This window comes from Prinia subflava, chromosome 6 (genome assembly GCF_021018805.1).
Source record: "Prinia subflava isolate CZ2003 ecotype Zambia chromosome 6, Cam_Psub_1.2, whole genome shotgun sequence".
NCBI lineage: Eukaryota > Metazoa > Chordata > Aves > Passeriformes > Cisticolidae > Prinia > Prinia subflava.
Genome location: NC_086252.1, coordinates 37,204,953 through 37,227,265, shown reverse-complemented (window position 1 = coordinate 37,227,265; position 22,313 = coordinate 37,204,953). Strand labels below are relative to the sequence as shown.

Genomic DNA, 22,313 nt, shown 5'->3' with positions numbered 1-22,313 from the left:
GCAGTATTTTCCCAAATGTCCTTTGGGAAGGTTTATGGTTGGAACCAGCAGGGTCCAAATCTGGAGGAGCTGCAGTAAATCAATATTTGCCTGCTCAAAGGGTGGTTCCAGCAAACCCGAGCTGGACACACACTCTAGAAAAAAATTCCAGAAGCTGGATGAGGTGATTTCCAGGAAGCATTATCAGTAATAAATATTGGACAGTAATAAATATTTATTGTAAAAGGGATAGAGAGGAAAAAAAACCAACCCACAGAACATTCCAAGGCAGATTTCCCCTGGACCTCCTTCCCCCAGCCCTTTACATAACGCGTCACTCCGGGTTTACCTTGATGTGGAACTCCAGGTTCTCGTCCATGGAGTAGATGTGATCAAAGATGTCGTGTGCAATTCTGGGGATGATTCCCATCAGCTGAGGGTCGTGCAGCTTCCCCTGCGGACACAAAACCCGGGAATGCTTCCTCAGGGAGAGCACAGGGGGGGATTGATCCAAACTTTCCTTTCCAGAGGCTCCTGCCTTGGGTTGCAATGCAGGATGTAACCACAGGTGTGTGTTCTATTGCCACCTGCTGAAACCAGCTGGGGAGGAGTTTGTTCTCTTTATCTCTTCCAGGACCCATCCCTCAGAACTCCAGGGTAGAGGGGGCAGATCTCTTCTGTTCAAACCAGCTGAGGCAGTTCTTTATCCCTTCCAGGACCCATTCTCCCTGCAGGGGAGATCTGTTTTTCTCTTCCAGGACCCATCCTCCCTCCTGGGGATCTCTGCTGTCCATGGGCAGCTGTTAAACCCAGCTGGGGCAGTTCTTTATCCCTTCCAGGACCCATCCTCCCTCCAGGGGATATCTGCTGTTCATGGGCCATCGAGGCTCACTGATACAATTCCATCACCCATGGGAGATGCTGCACCCAGGGGAGGAGCCCAGCATTCCCACCTGGATAAACCCTGGCATTCAGAGCCCAGCACAGCCTGTGTGCTCTGCATTCCCACCTGGATAAACCCTGGCATTCAGAGCCCAGCACAGCCTGTGTGCACTGCATTCCCACCTGGATAAACCCTGGCATTCAGAGCCCAGCACAGCCTGTGTGCACTGCATTCCCACCTGGATAAACCCTGGGATTTGTAACACCAGCACAGCCTGTGTGCACTGCATTCCCACCTGGATAAACCCTGGCATTCAGAGCCCAGCACAGCCTGTGTGCACTGCATTCCCACCTGGATAAACCCTGGCATTCAGAGCCCAGCACAGCCTGTGTGCTCTGCATTCCCAATGGATAAACCCTGGGATTCAGAGCCCAGCACAGCCTGTGTGCTCTGCATTCCCAATGGATAAACCCTGGCATTCAGAGCCCAGCACAGCCTGTGTGCTCTGCATTCCCACCTGGATAAACCCTGGCATTCAGAGCCCAGCACAGCCTGTGTGCACTGCATTCCCACCTGGATAAACCCTGGCATTCAGAGCCCAGCACAGCCTGTGTGCACTGCATTCCCAATGGATAAACCCTGGGATTCAGAGCCCAGCACAGCCTGTGTGCTCTGCATTCCCACCTGGATAAACCCTGGCATTCAGAGCCCAGCACAGCCTGTGTGCACTGCATTCCCACCTGGATAAACCCTGGCATTCAGAGCCCAGCACAGCCTGTGTGCACTGCATTCCCACCTGGATAAACCCTGGCATTCAGAGCCCAGCACAGCCTGTGTGCTCTGCATTCCCACCTGGATAAACCCTGGGATTCAGAGCCCAGCACAGCCTGTGTGCTCTGCATTCCCACCTGGATAAACCCTGGGATTCAGAGCCCAGCACAGCCTGTGTGCTCTGCATTCCCACCTGGATAAACCCTGGGATTTGTAACACCAGCACAGCCTGTGTACTCTGCATTCCCAGAGGAAGGCTGGACCCATCTCACCACCACTGGATCCTCCACAGGATCATCTCTGCTCCAGCAGAGCCACATCTGTCACTGCAGGAGGATTTAACTGGGCTGCCACCAACACCCGGACCAGCAGGGAGTCAGGCTGTGCTCTGACTCTCTCACTGTTTTCTTTTTTTGTTGTTGTTTGTTTGTTTTTTTCCTACATTTTCATTATTAATATTCCTAGTAAAGCACTGTTCAAACCAGTTATTCCTATTCTCATGTCTTTGCCTGAAAGCCCCTTAATTTCAGAATTATAATAATTCAAAGGGGGTTTACATTCTCCATAATAATAACATAAATAAGTAATACATTATATATTTTTTAAATATAGGCTTAAAATATAGGCTAAAATATAAAATTATATATATATGATAATATAGATATTGCTATGAAGCAGATAACAGTATATAATATTAAATGTATAATATCAATATATAATTATATATACTACGATATAACATTTTAAAGGCTTTTTTATTTTTTATTTTTGAAAATATAGATATTAAATATATATTTAAATATATACAATATGTAATATGTAATATGTAATATGTAATATATAATATATAATATATAATATACATGATATATAATATATAGTATATTGTATATTAAATAAATAAATAAATAATATATATATAATTTATTAAAATTTTTGGCCTAAAATAGAGGCTAAAATATCAATTTCAGCCACTGCCTCATTTCCCCAGAGCTGGTGGCACAACAGTGAATTTCCCAGCCCCAGGCAGGGCTGAAGGAATTCACACAAAGCACTGACATCACCTCTCCCTCCATCCCTGTGCTTAAAGCACTCATCCCTCAATTACAGAAACATCTTGAGGGGAAAGAAAAAAAAAAAACCAGGGATAAATCATTTCCAGTGCTGACTGCTTTCCCTCTAAAGCAGCACTCAGCTGGAGCCAAATGGAATATTTTATTTATATTCCAGAAATCACCTCCTGCAGCAGTTAAACCCTACCCCACACCCAGCATCTCCCAAAGTCCAAAGTCCCTCCTGTCTCAGGCACTGTTTGATTTCAGGCTGTGAGAATGGGGGAAAAAAAGGAGATTAAATGAATGAAACCTCTGGTGAAGGGGAAAATTGAATATACAAAGAGCCCTCAGGATTTGGCTCTCCCTTGCTCCATCCCACAGTGACTGCAGCCCCACTTCCATCCCTTCTCCCCAAAGAAATCCTGGAAAATCTCCCTGGAACCGCCTGCCTGCCCCGTGCTGCTGCTCAGGGAGCTTTCCCTCCCAGGGAAAAGGGGATAAAAAGTTTATCCCAGTTTTTATCCCTAAACTGGGATAGACAGGGATTTGCTGGGATTCCTTCAGGGGGCACAAATCCAACCCGAGCTGTGCCCACACAGCTCCAAATCCCACAAAACCCAATTCCAGGCTGGAGCATCCCTTCCCCGGGAGGCTTTTGGGGGAGCTGATCTCCCTCAGCCACAGGAGCCTTTGGATTCCAGGCTGTGCTGCAGAGACCCCTGGCAGCACCAGGTAAACTCATCCCTGAAGCATTTTTTAGGCAGTGACAACTTTTAAATGCATTTAATTAAATGTTCTCCCGAGCCCCGTGATAATCACGTTTTCCTTTCCACAGCTCCTCCAGCTCGGAAGAGAAATCCAAGAGTAAAACCTGAAGTGTGAGGGACACCCAGCCACAGCTGCCACTGCTCAAATCAGGAGAAATTAAAAAAAAAGAGGGGATGGAAATGAGCCCCACTCTCATTTCCAGAATCCCAAACTGGTTTGGGTTGGAAGGGACCTCAAAGCTCATCCCATTCCATGGGCAGGAATCTCCCACTGAGAGAGGGAGAGGCCATAAAAAGGAAGAACAAGGTGAAGGTGGAAAGCTGGAATTAAAAACAGAAAGAAACCACAAATATTCTCATGGATTCTGCCGTGACCTCACCGAAAGGGTTTGGAAATCTGCGGTGGGAAATTCCCCCCAGGCGTGCTCTGCTCATTAAAGCCTCAGATTTTAATGAGATTAATTTCCACAGGTGACATGCAGAGTTTGAGGCGGGGCTGCTTTAATTCAGGATGTTGACACCATAACTCCAATTTATGGGGTCCCAGCTCTGCTGTGGGGTCAGTGCCCACCACATGAACCCACGGTGGAGAAAATGTGATTTTCCAGGGGTCTCCTTGCTGTTCAGGTGGCAAAGGAAGACCTGGGAGCCTTTCCTGGCTGTGCCACAGCCCCGTGTCCTGGGGGAGCCCAGCACCAACACTGAGAAAAATTTCCCATTTCCCATTTCACACCCAATCCCCCGTAACAGCTTCACCAAGAGGATTTACTATTTCTTCAACTTCAGACTATTTTTTTTTCCCCCTTTCCACAGCACCCTTTGGCAACTTCACAAGAGGATGTGAGGCTGAGAGAGGGATTAAAGCCGAATATAGACTTGATTCCACGTTGAAAGGACAGCTTTTCCCTTTATTCGAGGGGAGAACAGCTGCTTTTCCACAGTCATTCCCTTTATCACTGCTTGTAATTCGGAATATCAATTGGCTTGAGGAGATCTTTCCCGGGCCATGTGGAAGCACCAGCTCCAGCCCTGCAGACATTTTGATTTAATTACACCCAGGGCTGGTGGATTACTCAGGATTGTGCCATCTGTGAGGGCTGAGCCGCTGATTTTCCCTCTCCTGCCAAGGCCAGGCTTAATTAGACATCGCTGATTGCATCCTCCAGGAATTCAGGTCTGCCCAGGGCCCTGGGGCTCCCCTCGTCCTTCAGCCTGCAGGTCCTGGGGTCACCGTGGAGCAGAACCCTGGGGTGATGCTGGACCCAGCAAAGCTCGGGCTGAACCTCCACAGAGCCCGGCTTTGCTGGGCTGAGCCTATCCAGGACACACACACAGAGCCCGGCTTTGCTGGGCTGAGCCTATCCAGGACACACACACAGAGCCCGGCTTTGCTGGGCTGAGCCTATCCAGGACACACACACAGAGCCCGGCTTTGCTGGGCTGAGCTGCTCCAGGACACACACACAGAGCCCGGCTTTGCTGGGCTGAGCCTATCCAGGGCACACACACAGAGCCCGGCTTTGCTGGGCTGAGCCTATCCAGGACACACACACAGAGCCCGGCTTTGCTGGGCTGAGCTGCTCCAGGGCACACACACAGAGCCCGGCTTTGCTGGGCTGAGCCTATCCAGGACATGCACACAGAGCCCGGCTTTGCTGGGCTGAGCTGCTCCAGGGCACACACACAGAGCCCGGCTTTGCTGGGCTGAGCCTATCCAGGACACGCACACAGAGCCCGGCTTTGCTGGGCTGAGCTGCTCCAGGGCACACACACAGAGCCTGGCTTTGCTGGGCTGAGCCTATCCAGGGCACACACACAGAGCCCGGCTTTGCTGGGCTGAGCCTATCCAGGACACACACACAGAGCCCGGCTTTGCTGGGCTGAGCCTATCCAGGGCACACACACAGAGCCCGGCTGGGGAGGAGCAGCCTCATGCAAGGAGGGGATCCTGGAATTTCAGCTGGAATATCCAAATGTCTTCTAGCTGACCCAAAATAACAACCCCAAACCATGGGAAAACCCTTCCAGCTGATCCAAAAAAACCCCAAACCACAGGAAAACCCTTCTAGCTGACCCCAAAAAACCCAAACCTAAACCACAGGAAAACTCTTCTCGTGACCCAAACAAGCCCAAAGCACAGGAAAATTCTTCTAGTTTTCCCAAACCATGGGAAAACTCTTCCAGGTGACCCAAAAAAACCAAAAACCATGGGAAAACCCTCCTAGCTGACCTCAAAAACCCAAAACCAGAGGAAAATTCTTCTAGCTGACCCAAACAACCCCAAACCACAGGAAAACCCTTCCAGCTGATCCAAAAAACCCCAAACCATGGGAAAGCCCTTCCAGCTGACCCAAAAAACCAAACCTAAACCACAGGAAAACTCTTCTAGTTACCCAAACAACCCCAAACCATGGGAAAACCCTTCCAGCTGACCTAAAAAACACAAAACCACAGGAAAACCTTTCCAGCTGACCCAAAAAAACCAAACCTAAACCACAGGAAAACTCCTCCAGCTGACCAAAGAAATCCCCAAACCATGGGAAAACCCTTCTAGCTGACCCAAAAAATCCAAAAGCACAGGAAAACCCTTCTAATTGACCCCCCAAAAGAACCCAAAGCACAGGAAAACCCTTCCAGCTGATCCAAAAAACCCCAAACCATGGGAAAACCCTTCTAAACCATGGGAAAACCCTTCTAAACCATGGGAAAACCCTTCTAAACCATGGGAAAACCGTTCTAAACCATGGGAAAACCGTTCTAAACCATGGGAAAACCCTTCTAGCTGACCCAAAAAACCCCGAACTGTGAGAAAACCGTGGTTTAATTTCTCTCCTTCCCACCACAGTGACTGGATTAATGTGAATTTTGCCCCTGTACCTCCATGGTGTGTGTTTTTCCCGATGAGGTCTGGCCATAAGCAAAGATTGTGCCGTTGTAGCCTTCCAGAACATCTGCAGGAAGAAGGAAAATCAATTAAAACTCTTTGCTGGCTGAATTATCAGCATTTTTCAAGTCTTTACAGTGTTGAAGCTGAATTAGGGAGTAGTTTGTGCAATAAAAAATGGGGGGAATATGAGATATTGAGCTCATTTTAGGCCAGAAGAGAATTCATCATAAAATCTGAATTAGAGAATTGCAGGATTTTTGGAATCCCTCTCCTTTTCCTGGGAGAAAAACATCTCTGGACATCAGATATCATCCCCTAGATCTGTGGAAGGTGGGCAGGAAAAAGCTGAGCTGCATTTAAAACCAGCAGGCACCCTGGAGAAAATTCAACAAATTCACTGATATTCCTTATTATAAACTTCCCATTCCATTTTCTGCTTCTGTCTCACAGTTCACGGCCTCATTAATTTCCAAGCCTGCCTGCAAAGCAAGAAGAAAGTCAAACGAAGAGGAATTTGAAAATCAGCTTCTCTCAGGGCAGAATGAATAATTTGAGAGTGGGTTCAGATACCAAAATATTGACTTTGCACTGGTTAATGGCCACTTCCAGCAGCCTGTAAATTGTATTTGTGATGTTTCCCATCCTCTGGATCTCAATTAACAGAGGTTTCCAGGCAAAAAAAAACCCAAAAAAATTAAATTATACAATATATAATATGTATTATACATTGTATTTTATAAAATTAAATTGTATTGTATTATTAATATAGTTATTTATAATAAAAATAAAATCTATTTCTATTATAAATATAATATCATTTTGATTTATATTAATTAAATAATATGGTTTGTGCATTTTTAAAGGCATTTAGTAAATCTTGAGTGCTGTGCCTGTTACCCTTCCCATATTTTAAAGCAGTACAAGCATCTAAGGCCCATAAATGATAAAAAAACCCCAAATAATATGAACATAACAAGGTAACAAGGCTAAAAATGCAAATAAAGAGAAAAGCACAGACTCTCAGCCAGCAGAAACTGACTTTTGCCTTTAAAAAGTTCCAAAAGAGCCAAAACACACACACAAAAAAAAAAAAGTAAAAAGTTCACTAAAGAAAACTCCATTTCCTTCATCTTCTCAAGACTCTCAAAAACCACCACAAGAAACTAAACACACCCAGAAAAATGTAAATTACCACACAAAGCAAAAACAGAGCCAAAAATATATTAAATATTTTGAATCTTGAATATTTTAATATATTTAATATTTTAATATAAACATTTTAATATATTAACTATTTTAACGTATTAATTTTATGTATATATTACTATATTTGTTTATATTAATATATGTGTGTATATTAATAGTTACAAAATATTATAGAATAGTTATAAAATGTTACATGTTTTATATTTTAATATATGGAATACAAAATATTTAACATATACATATTAAATGTGTATCAAACGAACTGTACAATACCATATATATGTAAGACCTCAAAAAACAATAAAAGGAGCGAGCTCTCCAGTATTCATGTGTATCTTTAATAAAATTATTCCCCACACATCTCCACATCAATTAAAAATACACAACATTCTGAGAACTGGTATTCATTGTAAAATTCTTTTTTTCAAGATTTCAAAATTCTTTTCAAAATGCTTTTCAGGGATTTTCCAAGGCCAGGGAACAACGAGGGCTCTGCTGCAATGAGCAAATCCCAAATCCCAAATTCCCAAATTCCAAATTCCCAATCTCAAATCCCAAATCCAAATCCCAAATCCAAATCCCAAATCCCAAATTCCCAATCCCCAATCCCAAATTCCAAATTCCCAATCCCAAATCCCCAATCCCCAATCCCCAATCCCCAATCCCAAATCCCCAATCCCAAATCCCAAATCCCAAATTCCAAATTCCCAATCCCAAATCCCAAATCCCAAATTCCAAATTCCCAATCCCAAATCCCAAATCCCAAATCCCAAATCCCAAATCCCAAATCCCAAATCCCAAATTCCCAATCCCAAATCCCAAATCCCAAATTCCAAATTCCCAATCCCAAATCCCAAATCCCAAATCCCAAATCCCAAATCCCAAATTCCCAATCCCAAATCCCAAATTCCAAATTCCCAATCCCAAATCCCAAATCCCAAATTCCAAATCCCAAATCCCAAATCCCAATCTCAAATCCCAAATCCCAAATTCCAAATTCCCAATCCCAAATCCCAAATCCCAAATCCCAAATTCCCAATCCCAAATCCCCAATCCCAAATCCCCAATCCCAAATCCCAAATCCCAAATCCCAAATCCCAAATCCCAAATTCCAAATCCCCAATCCCAAATCCCCAATCCCAGCCTGAGCTCCAGGGGGGGTTTGGGCAGCACTCCCAGAAAAATCCCAAAAAACCCTGCTGGGATTTTTGGGGTGTCCCCTGCAGGGTTTGGTGGAATTTTTGGGATTTCACCAAGGATGGATCACCCAGGACCAGGAGTGAGGGGATTGCAGTGCTAGGGGAGCGCGGCCTGGGGTTAAAATGGATTAATTAATTAATTAACCCCAAAAATGGATTGTGGAGTGGAAAGTTGGAATTCCCACAGCCGAGGAAGGTTCTGTTCCTGAACCAGGTGTTTCCCACAGGTACCTGTGCTCTCACTCCAGGTTTAAATGCAAAATCTCTGCGTGCAAAGCAGCTCCCAACCCGGCCCTTCCACACTCCCACTCCATTTTACAGATATTCCACTGAGCTGCACGAAAAAATCACTTTTTACCCCTAAAAAATGAGTGTTTGTGCGGAATAACAAGGAGAGAATGCAGAACAGCTGCTGCCATCCCTTTAGCTCTTTTGCTTGGGCTTTCTTTCACACAGACAAACTCTTAAAAAAAGGAAATATTTGGAATTACTGATGCAAAACTCTCCTTCAGACATCCAAACTTGCATTAGCCAGTGCTCCAACAGCTTGAGGGCACAGAAAGACACCCTTTTACCTGGAGGAGGGACAATAAACAAAATAAACCCACCTTTGACAATCTGCTTGGCACAGGCATTATAAACCTGCTCCTGGGTTGTGTTGGGAGGTAACACCCGGTCAAAGACGTAGGGCTTCCCTTGCTGCAAGCACAGGAGAAACCCCGTGAGATAAAGAACATTTTGGGTGCTCCATCATCCCAGTTTAACAGCCTGGTTTAACAAAAACTCTGTGATATAAAGAATATTTCATGTACTCCACCATCCCAGTTTAACAGCCTGGTTTAACAAAAACTCTGTGGAATAAAGAGCATTTCATGCACTCCATCATCCCAGTTTAACAGCCTGGTTTAACAAAACCCATGTGAGATAAAGAACATTTCATGCTCTCCATCATCCCAGTTTAACAGCCTGGTTTAACAAAACCCACATGAGATAAAGAACATTTCATGCTCTCCATCATCCCAGTTTAACAGCCTGGTTTAACAAAAACTCTGTGGAATAAAGAACATTTTGGGCACTCCATCATCCCAGTTTAACAGCCTGGTTTAACAAAAACTCTGTGATATAAAGAATATTTCATGTACTCCATCATCCCAGTTTAACAGCCTGGTTTAACACAAACTCTATGAGATAAAGGACATTTCGTGTACTCCATCATCCCAGTTTAACAGCCTGGTTTAAAAAAACCTCTGTGGAATAAAGAACATTTCATGCTCTTGATCATCCCAGTTTAACAGCCTGGTTTAACAAAACCTCCATGAGATAAAGAACATTTCATGCTCTTGATCATCCCAGTTTAACAGCCTGGTTTAACAAAACCTCCATGAGATAAAGAACATTTCATGCCCTTGATCATCCCAGTTTAACAGCCTGGTTTAACACAAACTCTGTGATATAAAGAACATTTCATGTACTCCATCATCTCAGTTTAACAGCCTGGTTTAACACAAACTCTGTGGAATAAAGAACATTTCATGTACTCCATCATCTCAGTTTAACAGCCTGAAATTCAGCATTTCCCACAGAGGAAGCCCTGCAGGGCACTGGGCAGGAGGATTTGTTGTGGCCTGAACAGATGTCACATTTTTGGGTGCTCCAAACCCAAATCTTTGCTGAGGATGGCAAATAAAAGGTGTTCCCTGTGTGCTCCCAGTGGGGCAGAAAAGCAGCTGGAACTGGAGCTGGAGATTTCCTTCCCCTCCCAGGAATTAAGGGGGAATAGCCCTGTAAATATTGGGAGAATAACCCTGGAAATATTGGGGAATAACCATGGAAATATTGGGGGGAAACCCTGTAAACATCAAGAAATAACGAAGTAAATATTGGAGAAATAGTCCTGGAAATATCAAAGGAAAAACCCTGGAAATATTGGGGGAATAGTTAGGTAAGTAATGGGGAAATAGCCATGTAAATATCAGGGGAATAACCCTGCAAATATTGGGAGAATATCCCTGTAAATATCAGGGAAATGACCTTGTAAACATCAAGGAATAATCCTGTAAATATTGGGGGAATAAACCTGGAAATATCAAAGAAAAAAACCTGGAAATATTGGGGGAATAACCTTGCAAATATTGAGGGGATGGCTCAGTAAATATTGGGGAAGTAGACATGTAGACATCGGGGGAATACCCTGTAAATATCGAGGGAATAACCTCATAAATATTGGGGAAATAATCATGGAAATATCAAAGAAAAACCCTGTAAATATTGGGGGAATGACCCTGTAAATACTGGGGGAATAATCATGGAAATACTGGAGGAATAACCATGTAAATATTGGGGGAATAACCATGTAAATATTGGGTGGAAAATCCTGTTAATACTGGGGGAATAGCCATATAAATACTGGGGCAATAACCCTGTAAATATCAAGGGAATCATCCAGTAAATATGAAGGGATTAACCCTTGAAATATTGGGAGAATAATCCTGTAAATATTGTGGGAATTAGCTATGTAAATTTTGGGGGAATAATCTTGTAAATATTGGGGGAATAACCCTGTAAATATTGGGGAAATATTCTTGTAAACATCAAGGGAATAACCCTGTAAATACTGAGGGAATAATCCTGGGAATATCAAAGAAAAAAAAAACGTAAATGTTGGGGGAATCACTCTGTAAGTATTGGGGGAATAGTTAGGTAAGTATTGGGGAAATAGCCATGTAAATATCAGGGGAATAATCCTGTAAATACTGGGGGAATAACCCTGTAAATATCAAGGGAATCATCCTGTAAATATAAAGAGATTAACCCTGTAAATATTGGGGGAAATAGCCATATAAACTTTTGGGGAATAATCCTGTGAATATTGGAGGAATTGAAGGAAAAACCCTGTAAATATTGGGGCAATAAACCTGTAAATATCAAGGGATTAACCCTGTAAATATTGGGAGAATAATCTTGTAAATATTGGGGGAAATAGCCATGTATGTTTTGGGGGAATAATCGTGTAAATATCAGAGGAATAATCCTGGAAATATCAAAGGAAAAAAATATGTAAATATTAGGGCAATAACCCTGTAAATATCAAGGGATCATCCTGTAAATATGAAGGTATTAACCCTTTAAATATTGAGAGAATAATCCTGTAAATATTGGGGGAATAACCTTGTAAATATAATGGGAATAGCCCTGTAAATATTGGGGGAATAATCCTGGGAATATCAAAGAAAAAAACCCTGTAAATGTTGGGGGAATCACCCTGTAAATATTGGGGGAATAGTTGGGTAATTATTGGGAAAATAGCCATGTAAATATCAGGGGGGAAATCCTGTAAATACTGGGGCAATAACCCTGTAAATATCAAGGGAATCATCTTGTAAATGTCAAGGGATTAACCCTGTAAATATTGGGGGTAATAGCCATATAAACTTTTGGGGAATAATCCTGTGAATATTGGAATTTTGCTCATCCCAAGCTCCGAGGCAACGAGGCCAAACGTCCCAAGCTCAAAAATCCATTTATTTCCTTCATGCTGGAGCTGAGGCTCAGCGCATCCCACGCCTGGAATGCCAGAGAGCCCCAAAAACCCCAATTCCACCTTAATTGTGCTGCAACCACTGGAAGAGGCCCTGCCTGCAGCTGGGATTTATCTGGATTTATTTATTTATCAACACCAGCCCATCCATCCCTTCCACAGGGCACCTTCCCTCCTCAGGAGGTTTTTTTGGGAAGTGAGAGGCTGGAAATGTCCGAAGGGAATAAAGGAATCACAGACACCTTCACTGACTGCACCAAACAAGCAGCTGTGGGGTTTGGGGATGGTTTTGGGCTCAAATCTCAAAATTAGTTCCTCCTCATTCTTTGTTCAGGAGCTCCTGGTTGGATCTCTGATGTTGGGGAAGTGTTGGGATCCCCCTGTGTCACCCTGAGCCTTCCTCCTGCCACATCCACACAGCTTCTGGGGTTTGTTGGTGTTGTTATTGTAATCTCCTCATTTCTGACTGATTTTTCTCAAAGGCTACAAAAGCCACATCCCCCCTGCAAAGGCAACACCCTCCAGACCCCAAGGGTTTGCCCCAGAACAGAAGGGATGATGAGCAACCATGAAAATCCAGATTTTCACTCCTTTCTCTCTATTGTCACCTTCAGAAGTGCCAGAACTGCCTTCATTCTTTTTTCTTCCCAGCTGTAACCCATCCTGCATTAAACACCAAAATCAGGAAGCAATGCAAGCAATGAGCAGCCAGAAAGAAAATGTTATTTTCTGAGCCACGCCAACGATTTCATCCGTGCACCTCCATGTATTATTTCCCAAAGTTCCTCACGACACGCAGAGTGATCTGCCCCCCATAAATCACATTTCCCTTCCTTCCAGCAGCCCCCCTGACAATCTGTTCCGTTCACTCGTGCCACTGCTGAGGGATGGCTGGATAAGTGCTCGGATCCACCCACACAATTCCTGCTGGAGTTGTGTTGACAGCCAGAGATTCTCTTCTGGATACCACCAGCAATTCTGTTCATATTGACAATTATTACTGCACTTCTTTAGTTTCCTAATGAGTTTAGAGGCATTTGGAAAAAAAAATAAAATAAAGCACAAAAAACAAGCACAAAAAGGATTTTCACCATGAACCCCAAATTTACCAAAGCAACATCTCAGAGCAGCGCCGACACCAGCAGCTAATGCAGCCTCAATTGGAGAAATTAAAGGTAACCAAACACATTTCCTGCTTTGATAAGTAAATAAATCCACCTCAACTCCCCAGGATTCCCCAGAGAGGGGAAGTGAGGAGAGCTCAGTGCTCGGAGCTCCTGCCCAGGGTGAGAAGCCCTGATTGAATTTCAGGATAAATCCTGAATTCCCTGCGACCCTCAGGGTGGGCTCCAGACCTGGGGGTGCAGGTTGTGATGAGGGGAGAGGACAACTCCCCTTCAGGAATCTGAACCCACTCCCAGATCCATCCCCCCAAAAAAATCCACCTTGTAAAGACCATGGGCAAGGTGAGACAGCTCAGAACAGAATTCCCAACTGCCTGAGAGGAAACTGCCTGGAAATTTCCTCTCAAATGCCTGAGAGGAAAGGACCAGACAGACAAAATCCTGGATTTCTTTGGTTTTGGGGGATGGGAGGAGGCATTTGAGCATGATGAAGGATTTTAGCCTGAAACCATCCCCCCAAATTAGAGATTCTCACAGGTCACACACGGGAGCACAAAGCCCAGAGGCAGGAGGGGACCCTGAAAAGGCTCTTGTGGCTTTCCCTGGATCCCTGGCAGTGCCCAAGGCCAGGCTGGACAGGGCTTGGAGCAGCCTGGGGTGGTGGAAGATGTCCCTGGGATGGTGGGAGGTGTCCCTGGGGTGGTGGGAGGTGTCCCTGGGGTGGTGGGAGGTGTCCCTGGGATGGTGGGAGGTGTCCCTGGGATGTGGAAGGTGTCCCTGGGATGGTGGGAGGTGTCCCTGGGATGTGGAAGGTGTCCCTGGGGTGGTGGAAGGTGTCCCCGGGATGGTGGGAGGTGTCCCCGGGATGTGGAAGGTGTCCCTGGGGTGGTGGAAGGTGTCCCCGGGATGGTGGAAGGTGTCCCCGGGATGGTGGAAGGTGTCCCTGGGATGTGGAAGGTGTTCCTGGGATGGTGGGAGGTGTCCCTGGGATGGTGGGAGGTGTCCCTGGGATGTGGAAGGTGTCCCTGGGATGGTGGGAGGTGTCCCCGGGATGGTGGGAGGTGTCCCTGGGACGGTGGAAGGTGTTCCTGGGATGGTGGGAGGTGTCCCTGGGATGGTGGGAGGTGTCCCTGGGGTGGTGGGAGGTGTCCCTGGGATGTGGAAGGTGTCCCCGGGATGGTGGGAGGTGTCCCTGGGACGGTGGAAGGTGTTCCTGGGATGGTGGAAGGTGTCCCCGGGATGGTGGGAGGTGTCCCCGGGGTGGTGGAAGGTGTCCCTGGGGTGGTGGGAGGTGTCCCTGGGATGGTGGAAGGTGTCCCTGGGGTGGTGGAAGGTGTCCCCGGGGTGGTGGGAGGTGTCCCTGCCATGGCAGGGGTGGCACTGGATGGGATTTAAGGTCCCTTTAGGCAGTGTGGGATGCTCTGGCCCCTTTCAGGATGTCACAGGATTAGAGGATGAGCAGGGGAGGACAAAGGGAGAGCCAGGGGTGACCTGAGGAGGGGATGAAGGGCACAGCCCCAGCTCTGAGCTGCTCACTGTGCTGTGGGGCCATGTCCCACACTCCAGCAGCCCGGTCCTGGTCCTGTCCTCTCCCAAATTCCCTTCCTGCCCCTTTTCCCGGGGTGGGGCTCACTCTGTGCCTTTGCTCGGGCTCTGAGGAGCAGCCACCAAAGTGGGGCTGGACATCACAGGGTCCCTGTGCCCCAGGCCACACAGTCCCTGTGTCCCGGGGGGCTGGGAAGGCAGCAGGAGCAGGAGGGTTCTTCCCCCCCTACCTGCACCCCCTTTAATAATAAATAAAACTAAAATCATCCCCTTCACCCCCTGGAGGGGCTGCCTGAGCCGTGTGATCACTGAGGGAAAGGACAAGAACCAAATCCCAGCTCAGCCTGAACCCCGTGGCCGTGCTGGCTTTGTCACTGTCACCTTGGCTCTGTGCTCAGGGGGTTTGGTGGGTGCAGATCTCAGGGGGGATTTGTTGCACCCACACCCCAAATTTTGGCCCCACGGCCAGCACAGACAGGGGGAGAGGCTCAGGGAATGGAGCAGCTTCACTGGTGGAGAATCATCTCCCAGGGGAGTTCCCAGCACCCTAAAGGCTCTTGGAGGAGAGGAATTATAAATAAAAAATGGAAAACTGCAGGCCTGGAGGGCGGAATCTTTGCAGAGCAGGCTCTCACCAGAGGGACTGGGGGCTCCCTCAGAGGGTGGAATAAAGCACTTTCCTTCCCCCAGAGCAGGAGTTAAAACCTCCTCTCCTTTTGAAAACAGAGAGGCCACGTTTGCTGAAGGCTCCCCTCCATTCCCAAGAGGGATAAATGGCAAATTCCCCCTGGAGTCACAGAGAACTTTTTCGATGGAGGAATTCCTTCCCCACCAGTCCCGGGGATGCTGCAGCTGCTGGGTTGGTGCTGCTTTGCTGGTAAAGCTCAAGAAATAAACAGGATCCATCCATTCTCCTGGAGATATTTATCTCTACTGAGAATTGACAACGTGGTTGGAAACAAAGGGAGAAAATAAAAACGCGACAGAAAAAAGAGCAAAATTCAGCAGGACTGACCCAGGAAATGCCTTCCTATGCCAGCCTGTCCCATAAAATCATTGGAACAGCAGCAAATCACCCAGTGGGGGAAAATTCACAATCCCCGGGTGAAAAAAGAATAAGGGAATTTATTCAGAATAACCTAGATACCCTATAGAATAAGGGAATTTATTCTGAATAACCTGAATACCCTACAGAGTCAAACCAAAGTGTCCAAAGAACCACCCCAAAATCCTTAAATCTTGGTAATTCCCAAAATTCATTTGGAAAAATCAGCAGCCCTGTATGATCAGGCACTGCAGAGCAACTGGAGTCAAACCCAGCATTATTTTTGCAGAGGGGGCTTAATTATTGATTTCCCTTGTGAATATTTCTGAATATTTCTGAATATTTCTGAATATTTCTGAATATTTCTGAATATTTCTGATGGAGCCTGGCTCGTGGCCAGTGATCCACTTTGAGCTCCCAGTGCCAGCAGAAAGAACTTTGAACTCCTTGCACCAAATCTCCCCCTCAGAAAACATCGTTTTATCTTGGTGTGAATCTGCAAATCAGGAAATCAAACCTGGGGAATTATTTTGAAGTTATTCTTCCACACCTTGCTGCACGTCCTGGAAAAAAGGCTCTTCCAGAAGGGAAGGGTAAAGATCTCCCAAAACAAAGGCAGCTGTTAAAAAATCCTCTTGAGCAGCATTTTTGTGTGGTTCTGACACAGCAATGCTCAAGGTAGCAGCTCTCTCATTTTTATTGATTTGCACTGGTGCAGCCAAGTCATTGCCAGACCTCAAAATTATCTATATTTTCTCCAGTTTTCACCAGGCTCCAGCATTTCAGTCAAAATTCCTGCTCAAACCCCATATTATACCCAAATTCCTGCTCAAACCCCATGTTATACCTGAAATACCTGCTCAAAGGAATTTCAGGTATAATATAAAAAATAATATAAGTAAAATGAAATATAAAATATTATATTATAAAATACAATAAAATACAAAATATTATATTATAAAATACAATAATAATTATAAAATATAATATATTGTAAATATAACATCTATAATGTAATGTAATGTAATATAATATAATATATATTTTGTTGTACCCAAAATCCCTGCTCAAACCCCATGTTCTACCCAAATTCCTGCTCAAACCCCATATTATACCTGAAATACCTGCTCAAAGGAATTTCAGGTATAATATAAAAAATAATATAAATAAAATAAAATACAAAATCTTATATTATAAAATACAATAATAATTATCAAATATAATATATTGTAAATATAACATCTATAATGTAATGTAATGTAATATAATATAATATATATTTTGTTGTACCCAAAATCCCTGTTCAAACCCCATGTTCTACCCAAATTCCTGCTCAAACCCCATATTATACCTGAAATACCTGCTCAAAGGAATTTCAGGTATAATATAAAAAATAATATAAATAAAATAAAATATAAAATATTATATTGTAAAATAAAATACAAAATATTATATTATAAAATACAATAATAATTATAAAATATAATATATTGTAAATATAGCATCTATAATGTAATGTAATGTAATGTAATGTAATGTAATGTAATGTAATATAATATAATATAATATAATATAATATAATATAATATAATATAATATAATATAATATATATTTTGTTGTACCCAAAATTCCTGCTCAAACCCCATATTATTCCTGAAATTCCTGCTCAAAGGAATTTCAGGTATAATATAAAAATATATATAAATAAAATAAAATACAAAATATAGTATTATAGTATAAAATACAATAATAATTATAAAATATAATATATTGTAAATATAGCATCTATAATGTAATGTAATGTAATGTAATGTAATGTAATATAATGTAATGTAATATAATATAATATAATATAATATAATATAATATAATATAATATAATATAATATAATATAATATAATATAATATAATATAATATAATATAATATAATATAATATAATATATATTTTGTTGTACCCAAAATCCCTGCTCAAACCCCATTTTATACCTAAAACATCTGCTCAAAGGAATATAAAAATAATATACATAAAATAAAATACAAAATATTATATTATATTATAAAATACAATAATATTTATAAAATATAATATATTGTAAATATAACATCTGTAATGTAATGTAATGTAATGTAATGTAATGTAATGTAATGTAATGTGATATGATATGATATGATATGATATGATATGATATGATATAATATAATATAATATAATATAATATAATATAATATAATATAATATAATATAATATAATATAATATAATATAATATAATATAATATAATATAATATAATATAATATAATATAATATAATATAATATAATATAATATAATATATATTTTGTTGTACCCAAAATTCCTGCTCACACCTGATTCACCAGGACCCCTGAGGAAGAGCAGCTGGTGCAGGGAGGAAGGCACAGGAACATCGATGTCTCACAGCCTTTGAGCCCCACTGTAAAATCCCTGCCCTCCTTCCCCTCTAACAACATTCCTCTGGTTTATTTTACATTCCAATTCTGATCTGTCTGTGCAGCTTTTCCTTCCCTTCCTATCCCTCATGATCTGGGGAGAACCAAAGGAGCAGAACCCTGAATTTTGCTCAAAATGTCCAAATCTCCCCATCTGGGCACCAAGCACCCAACCCTCCTCGAGCACAAGCACTTGGGAAACAGGTGATAATTTAAAAAATCATATTTTTAATAATAATTTTAAAGAGTAAGGATTCTTTCCCTGATGTAGCAGGGCCTAGGAGAGCTTAAACAGGAAATGGCTGAACAGAGACCCCAATGCTGCTGGGAAAATCTGATTATTTGTGGGGGCAGGGCCACGATCCCTGCAGTGCTTGGTTTGGTGATGCTCAGCAATCCTATCCCAGCTTGTAAAATTGTATCAGAGAGCAAAAATCCCTTACAAAAACATCACAAACCAGGATTGCTGCTTCCACTCCTGCACCAGTTGTCAGGAGGAAAACAGAATTCAGGTTTTGCGTCCCTGGTAAATTAATTCATCGCTGATGCACAGAGGCAGTCATCAAGAAATTCAGATTTATTCAAATCCAATCAAGATTTGAGGGGAATTGTGACTGTATTTGGTGGGGAGGACAGCTCCAGCAGCGTGTCCCACGCTGGGGCACGGGTGGTGACAGGGTGGTGGCAGGTTTGGAGAGCTGGCAGAGGGTGCAGGGTGTGTTCCTGCAGCCCCTGCAGCCCCAACACTCACAGTAATGTCAATAAAAATGGGTTTTTCTGAGCTGGCAGAACACACACACAGCACAAGGCCCTCCAGTGCACTCCACCAGGACAAAGAGCTGCAGTTTCCTTTTTGAACCGCTCTGCTTGGCCTTCCTGTGGTCATTTTTGGGGGGTTTTATGAGCAAAAAGAGATTTTCTGGCTCATAACCCTTGCTGCCCTCTCCCTGCAGCAAGAAATGCATTGGAGCTTGCAGGGAGCACATCTCCCCCAGCCCAGCACTGGGATCAGCCCAGTTCTGCTGAGCTCCCCCAAAAGGGGCTGGAATTATCTGGCAGCAGCTCCATGGATCAGGTTGTGCTCCTCGTGCACTTTTTCCCTGCTCCAGATCCTGTCACTCTGTAAAACAGACCTTAAAAATTAAATAACTCCTTGGCATAATGGATAAATGGTTAGTAAAAAAAAGAAAAAGAAAAAACAAACGTAAGTAGCCCCACCTTTTAATTGTAATGATGTATTCCTTTTGTAGATATTGGTGGCTTTTACATTCATAAGAGGATTTAAAGGTGTTGCTAAAATTCCGTTTTTTGGTTAGAATGAATGAGAATTTACTGTTGCTTTTGTTCCTGGGTTTAGGAAGTTTGTAACTCTGGTTGTTTTGTTGTTGTGGCTCAGACTGTGAGTTGGTTGTTGTGTGTTACTGGGAGGTGCAGTGATGGAAGGTTGCAGTGGGAGCTTGGATGTTGTGTTGATCACAAAATGGCACTGGTGGAAGCGTGCAGGAATTGTTTATGGAGGTGTACGGGGTGCTGCTATCCCAGACAGTCTAAAATTCCCAATTTCTAGGGTTTAACACCCGCCCAGGTTTTTCCTTTTCCTCGCTGCTGTTCCCCCTCCCAGGAGAGCTGAGCCCATCCCCTGTGGCTCTGGAGCTTCCAGCCCAGGCTGTTTCCAGAGCTGTTGTTGATCCTGAATTTCTGCACTCCCAGCCGTGAGTGAAAGCTCTGCTGCTGCTCCCTGACACGCCAGGACAGGGGAGAAGAGCAGGGGAACACCACCAGCTAGGAAATGGCAGCCCTGTAAACAAAAATATCACAGCACCTGCTGGCTCTTATGTAAAAACCAGGCCTCATATTCTGAATTTTCCACAGCAAGAACAAAGCCAGGCCTGCAAGGCACTGGGGCTGGCCACTAGCAGGGGTAAGGGGGTAAAAACAATCAGTAAGAGGGTAAAAATAATCATTAACAGGGTAAAAATAATCATTAAGAGGGTGATTTAATGCGGGTTTTTTTGTTATTATTAACATAAGCACTTGCTCTTCCTGATAAACCCCAAGCCATCCTGCACGGCTTCAGCCTCCAGCCACCCCCAGCATCTGGCAGTGTTTTAAGGCAAAAAACCCCAAATAAAGAAAAAGCAGCAGCCAGAGCAGTGGCAGCAGGTCCAGGCCCTGCAGGGCCTCTCTCCAGCAGCACAGGATGATTTCCTTGGAATTCCCAGCCCTCCTCAGCTCCTGCAGCTCTCAGGCTCTGCCCCTGCACAGAATCCCACATGAGCTCCTCAAAATCAGCCTGAAGGCAGCTCCCACTGCCCCCAAAAAATCTGAAATACCCGGAATTTCACCCTCCAAACCCACAGCAGGGAGCTGATGTTGGGGCCACAGAGAAGGCAATCCAGGTTTGTCCAGTTCCACACAGATTTGAATCCCAAAAAAGCCCAAATCCAGCCCTGCTGTGAGCAGCAGCACCAGGAGCAGGCACACATTTACCCAGCACTGCTTCTGGGGAAATGGGACAGGATTCAGCACAAAACAGAATAAAGAACGGCTCATTTTGAGGAAAACACGAATATTCCATGTTATCTTCACCTGAGGTGCTCCCGTTTTCCCCCAGCTCCTCGCAGCATTCCCACCTCCCTCCTGCAAAATTCCACAGCTCCAGCACTACACAAGGCACAGAAATCAGTTTTTATATTTTTTTAAAAGCTGGCAACAGCTTTGTTTGAAGTTCATGGCTGAGTTTACTCCACAACACTGGGAAAATCTGGGCTGCACACAAAGCCAGCCACAGGGAGAATAAATCCTAAAATCAGCACCAGCGAACACTTTTCTCCAGGAAAATGCCTCTCCACGTGCCCCTGTGTAGTGAGATTAATTTTTGCCTTTAAGATTTGTTTGCAGCGCTGAATTGTTTTGCTTTGAAGTGAAATTGTGAAGGATGCCGTGGAGGGAGAGAGAATCAAGGCGAGTGACAGCAGCTTTCCACTGGATATTTAGGGGTGACCCAGAAAGGGGAAGAAAATACAAAAGGCATAGGGAGAGGTCCTAAGAGGAGAAAATCAAGCAAAATGCAAGATAAAAGGGGAGAGAGGGGGGGAAAGTCACAGAAAAGGAGAGAGGGAGAACAGAAATGTAAAATAAAAGATTAGGGGAGAAAAGATCCTGGGAGAGAGGAGCAGAGGATGGATGTGACTGGGAGGTGCCTGAACAAAACCCCTTTTCTTGGGGATTTTGACTTTTCTTGGGGATTTTTGACTTTTCTTGGGGATTTTTGACTTTTCTTGGGGGATTTTTTGGCACAGATCTCCCCCAGGTGAGCAAGGTGAGATCCCCAAGGCCTGCGAGGTGTCCCCATGTCCCTGCTGCCCCAAAAGCAGGGCAGGAGGGCTGTGCAGGCAGAGAGAGATCAGAGCTGCACAAAAACCCCTCCTGTGCTCCCAGCCCGCCTAAAAATCCTCCCTAACCCGGTTACCCCAGCCCAGGGAACGCTGTCCTGCCCAGCCCCCTCCTCAGGGGATAACTGGGTACCAGTGTGACTCTGAAATTCAACTTTCAACCCCTGAAAACCGGGGTTTTTTCAGCTCAGGAGCTGCCAGAGCAGATTCTGCTGGCTGGGAAGCGCTGCCATAGCAACAGAATCTCGAATTTGGGAAGGTTTTGTACTGCAAGAGGTGCTGAGGGCCTTGGGGTGGTTTAATGCGGGACAAAATTCGGGTTTGGCGTCAGATCCTCCTGCTGGAAGAGAGGTGTTCTGCAGGAGCTCCAAAATCAGCCCAATTTCTCAAGGTTCACTCCCTTCCCTGAGCCAGGAGAGGGATTTTTACAGCAGCAGAGAGATTTT

At 44.2% G+C, this 22,313-nt stretch overlaps 1 protein-coding gene across 1 annotated transcript in view; it reads right to left on the bottom strand.

Annotated features, from left to right (window-relative positions):
* The window catches only part of LOC134552442 (kinesin heavy chain-like), a 55,892-nt gene that overhangs the window by 24,013 nt on the left and 9,566 nt on the right, over nucleotides 1-22,313 (bottom strand). Inside the window, exons 2-4 of the mRNA XM_063401157.1 lie at nucleotides 9,356-9,446; nucleotides 6,333-6,406; nucleotides 329-433 (exon numbers count right to left, since the gene is read on the bottom strand). Coding sequence (XP_063257227.1) covers nucleotides 329-433; nucleotides 6,333-6,406; nucleotides 9,356-9,446 — 270 coding nt within the window. The remainder of the gene's footprint in view (nucleotides 1-328; nucleotides 434-6,332; nucleotides 6,407-9,355; nucleotides 9,447-22,313) is intronic.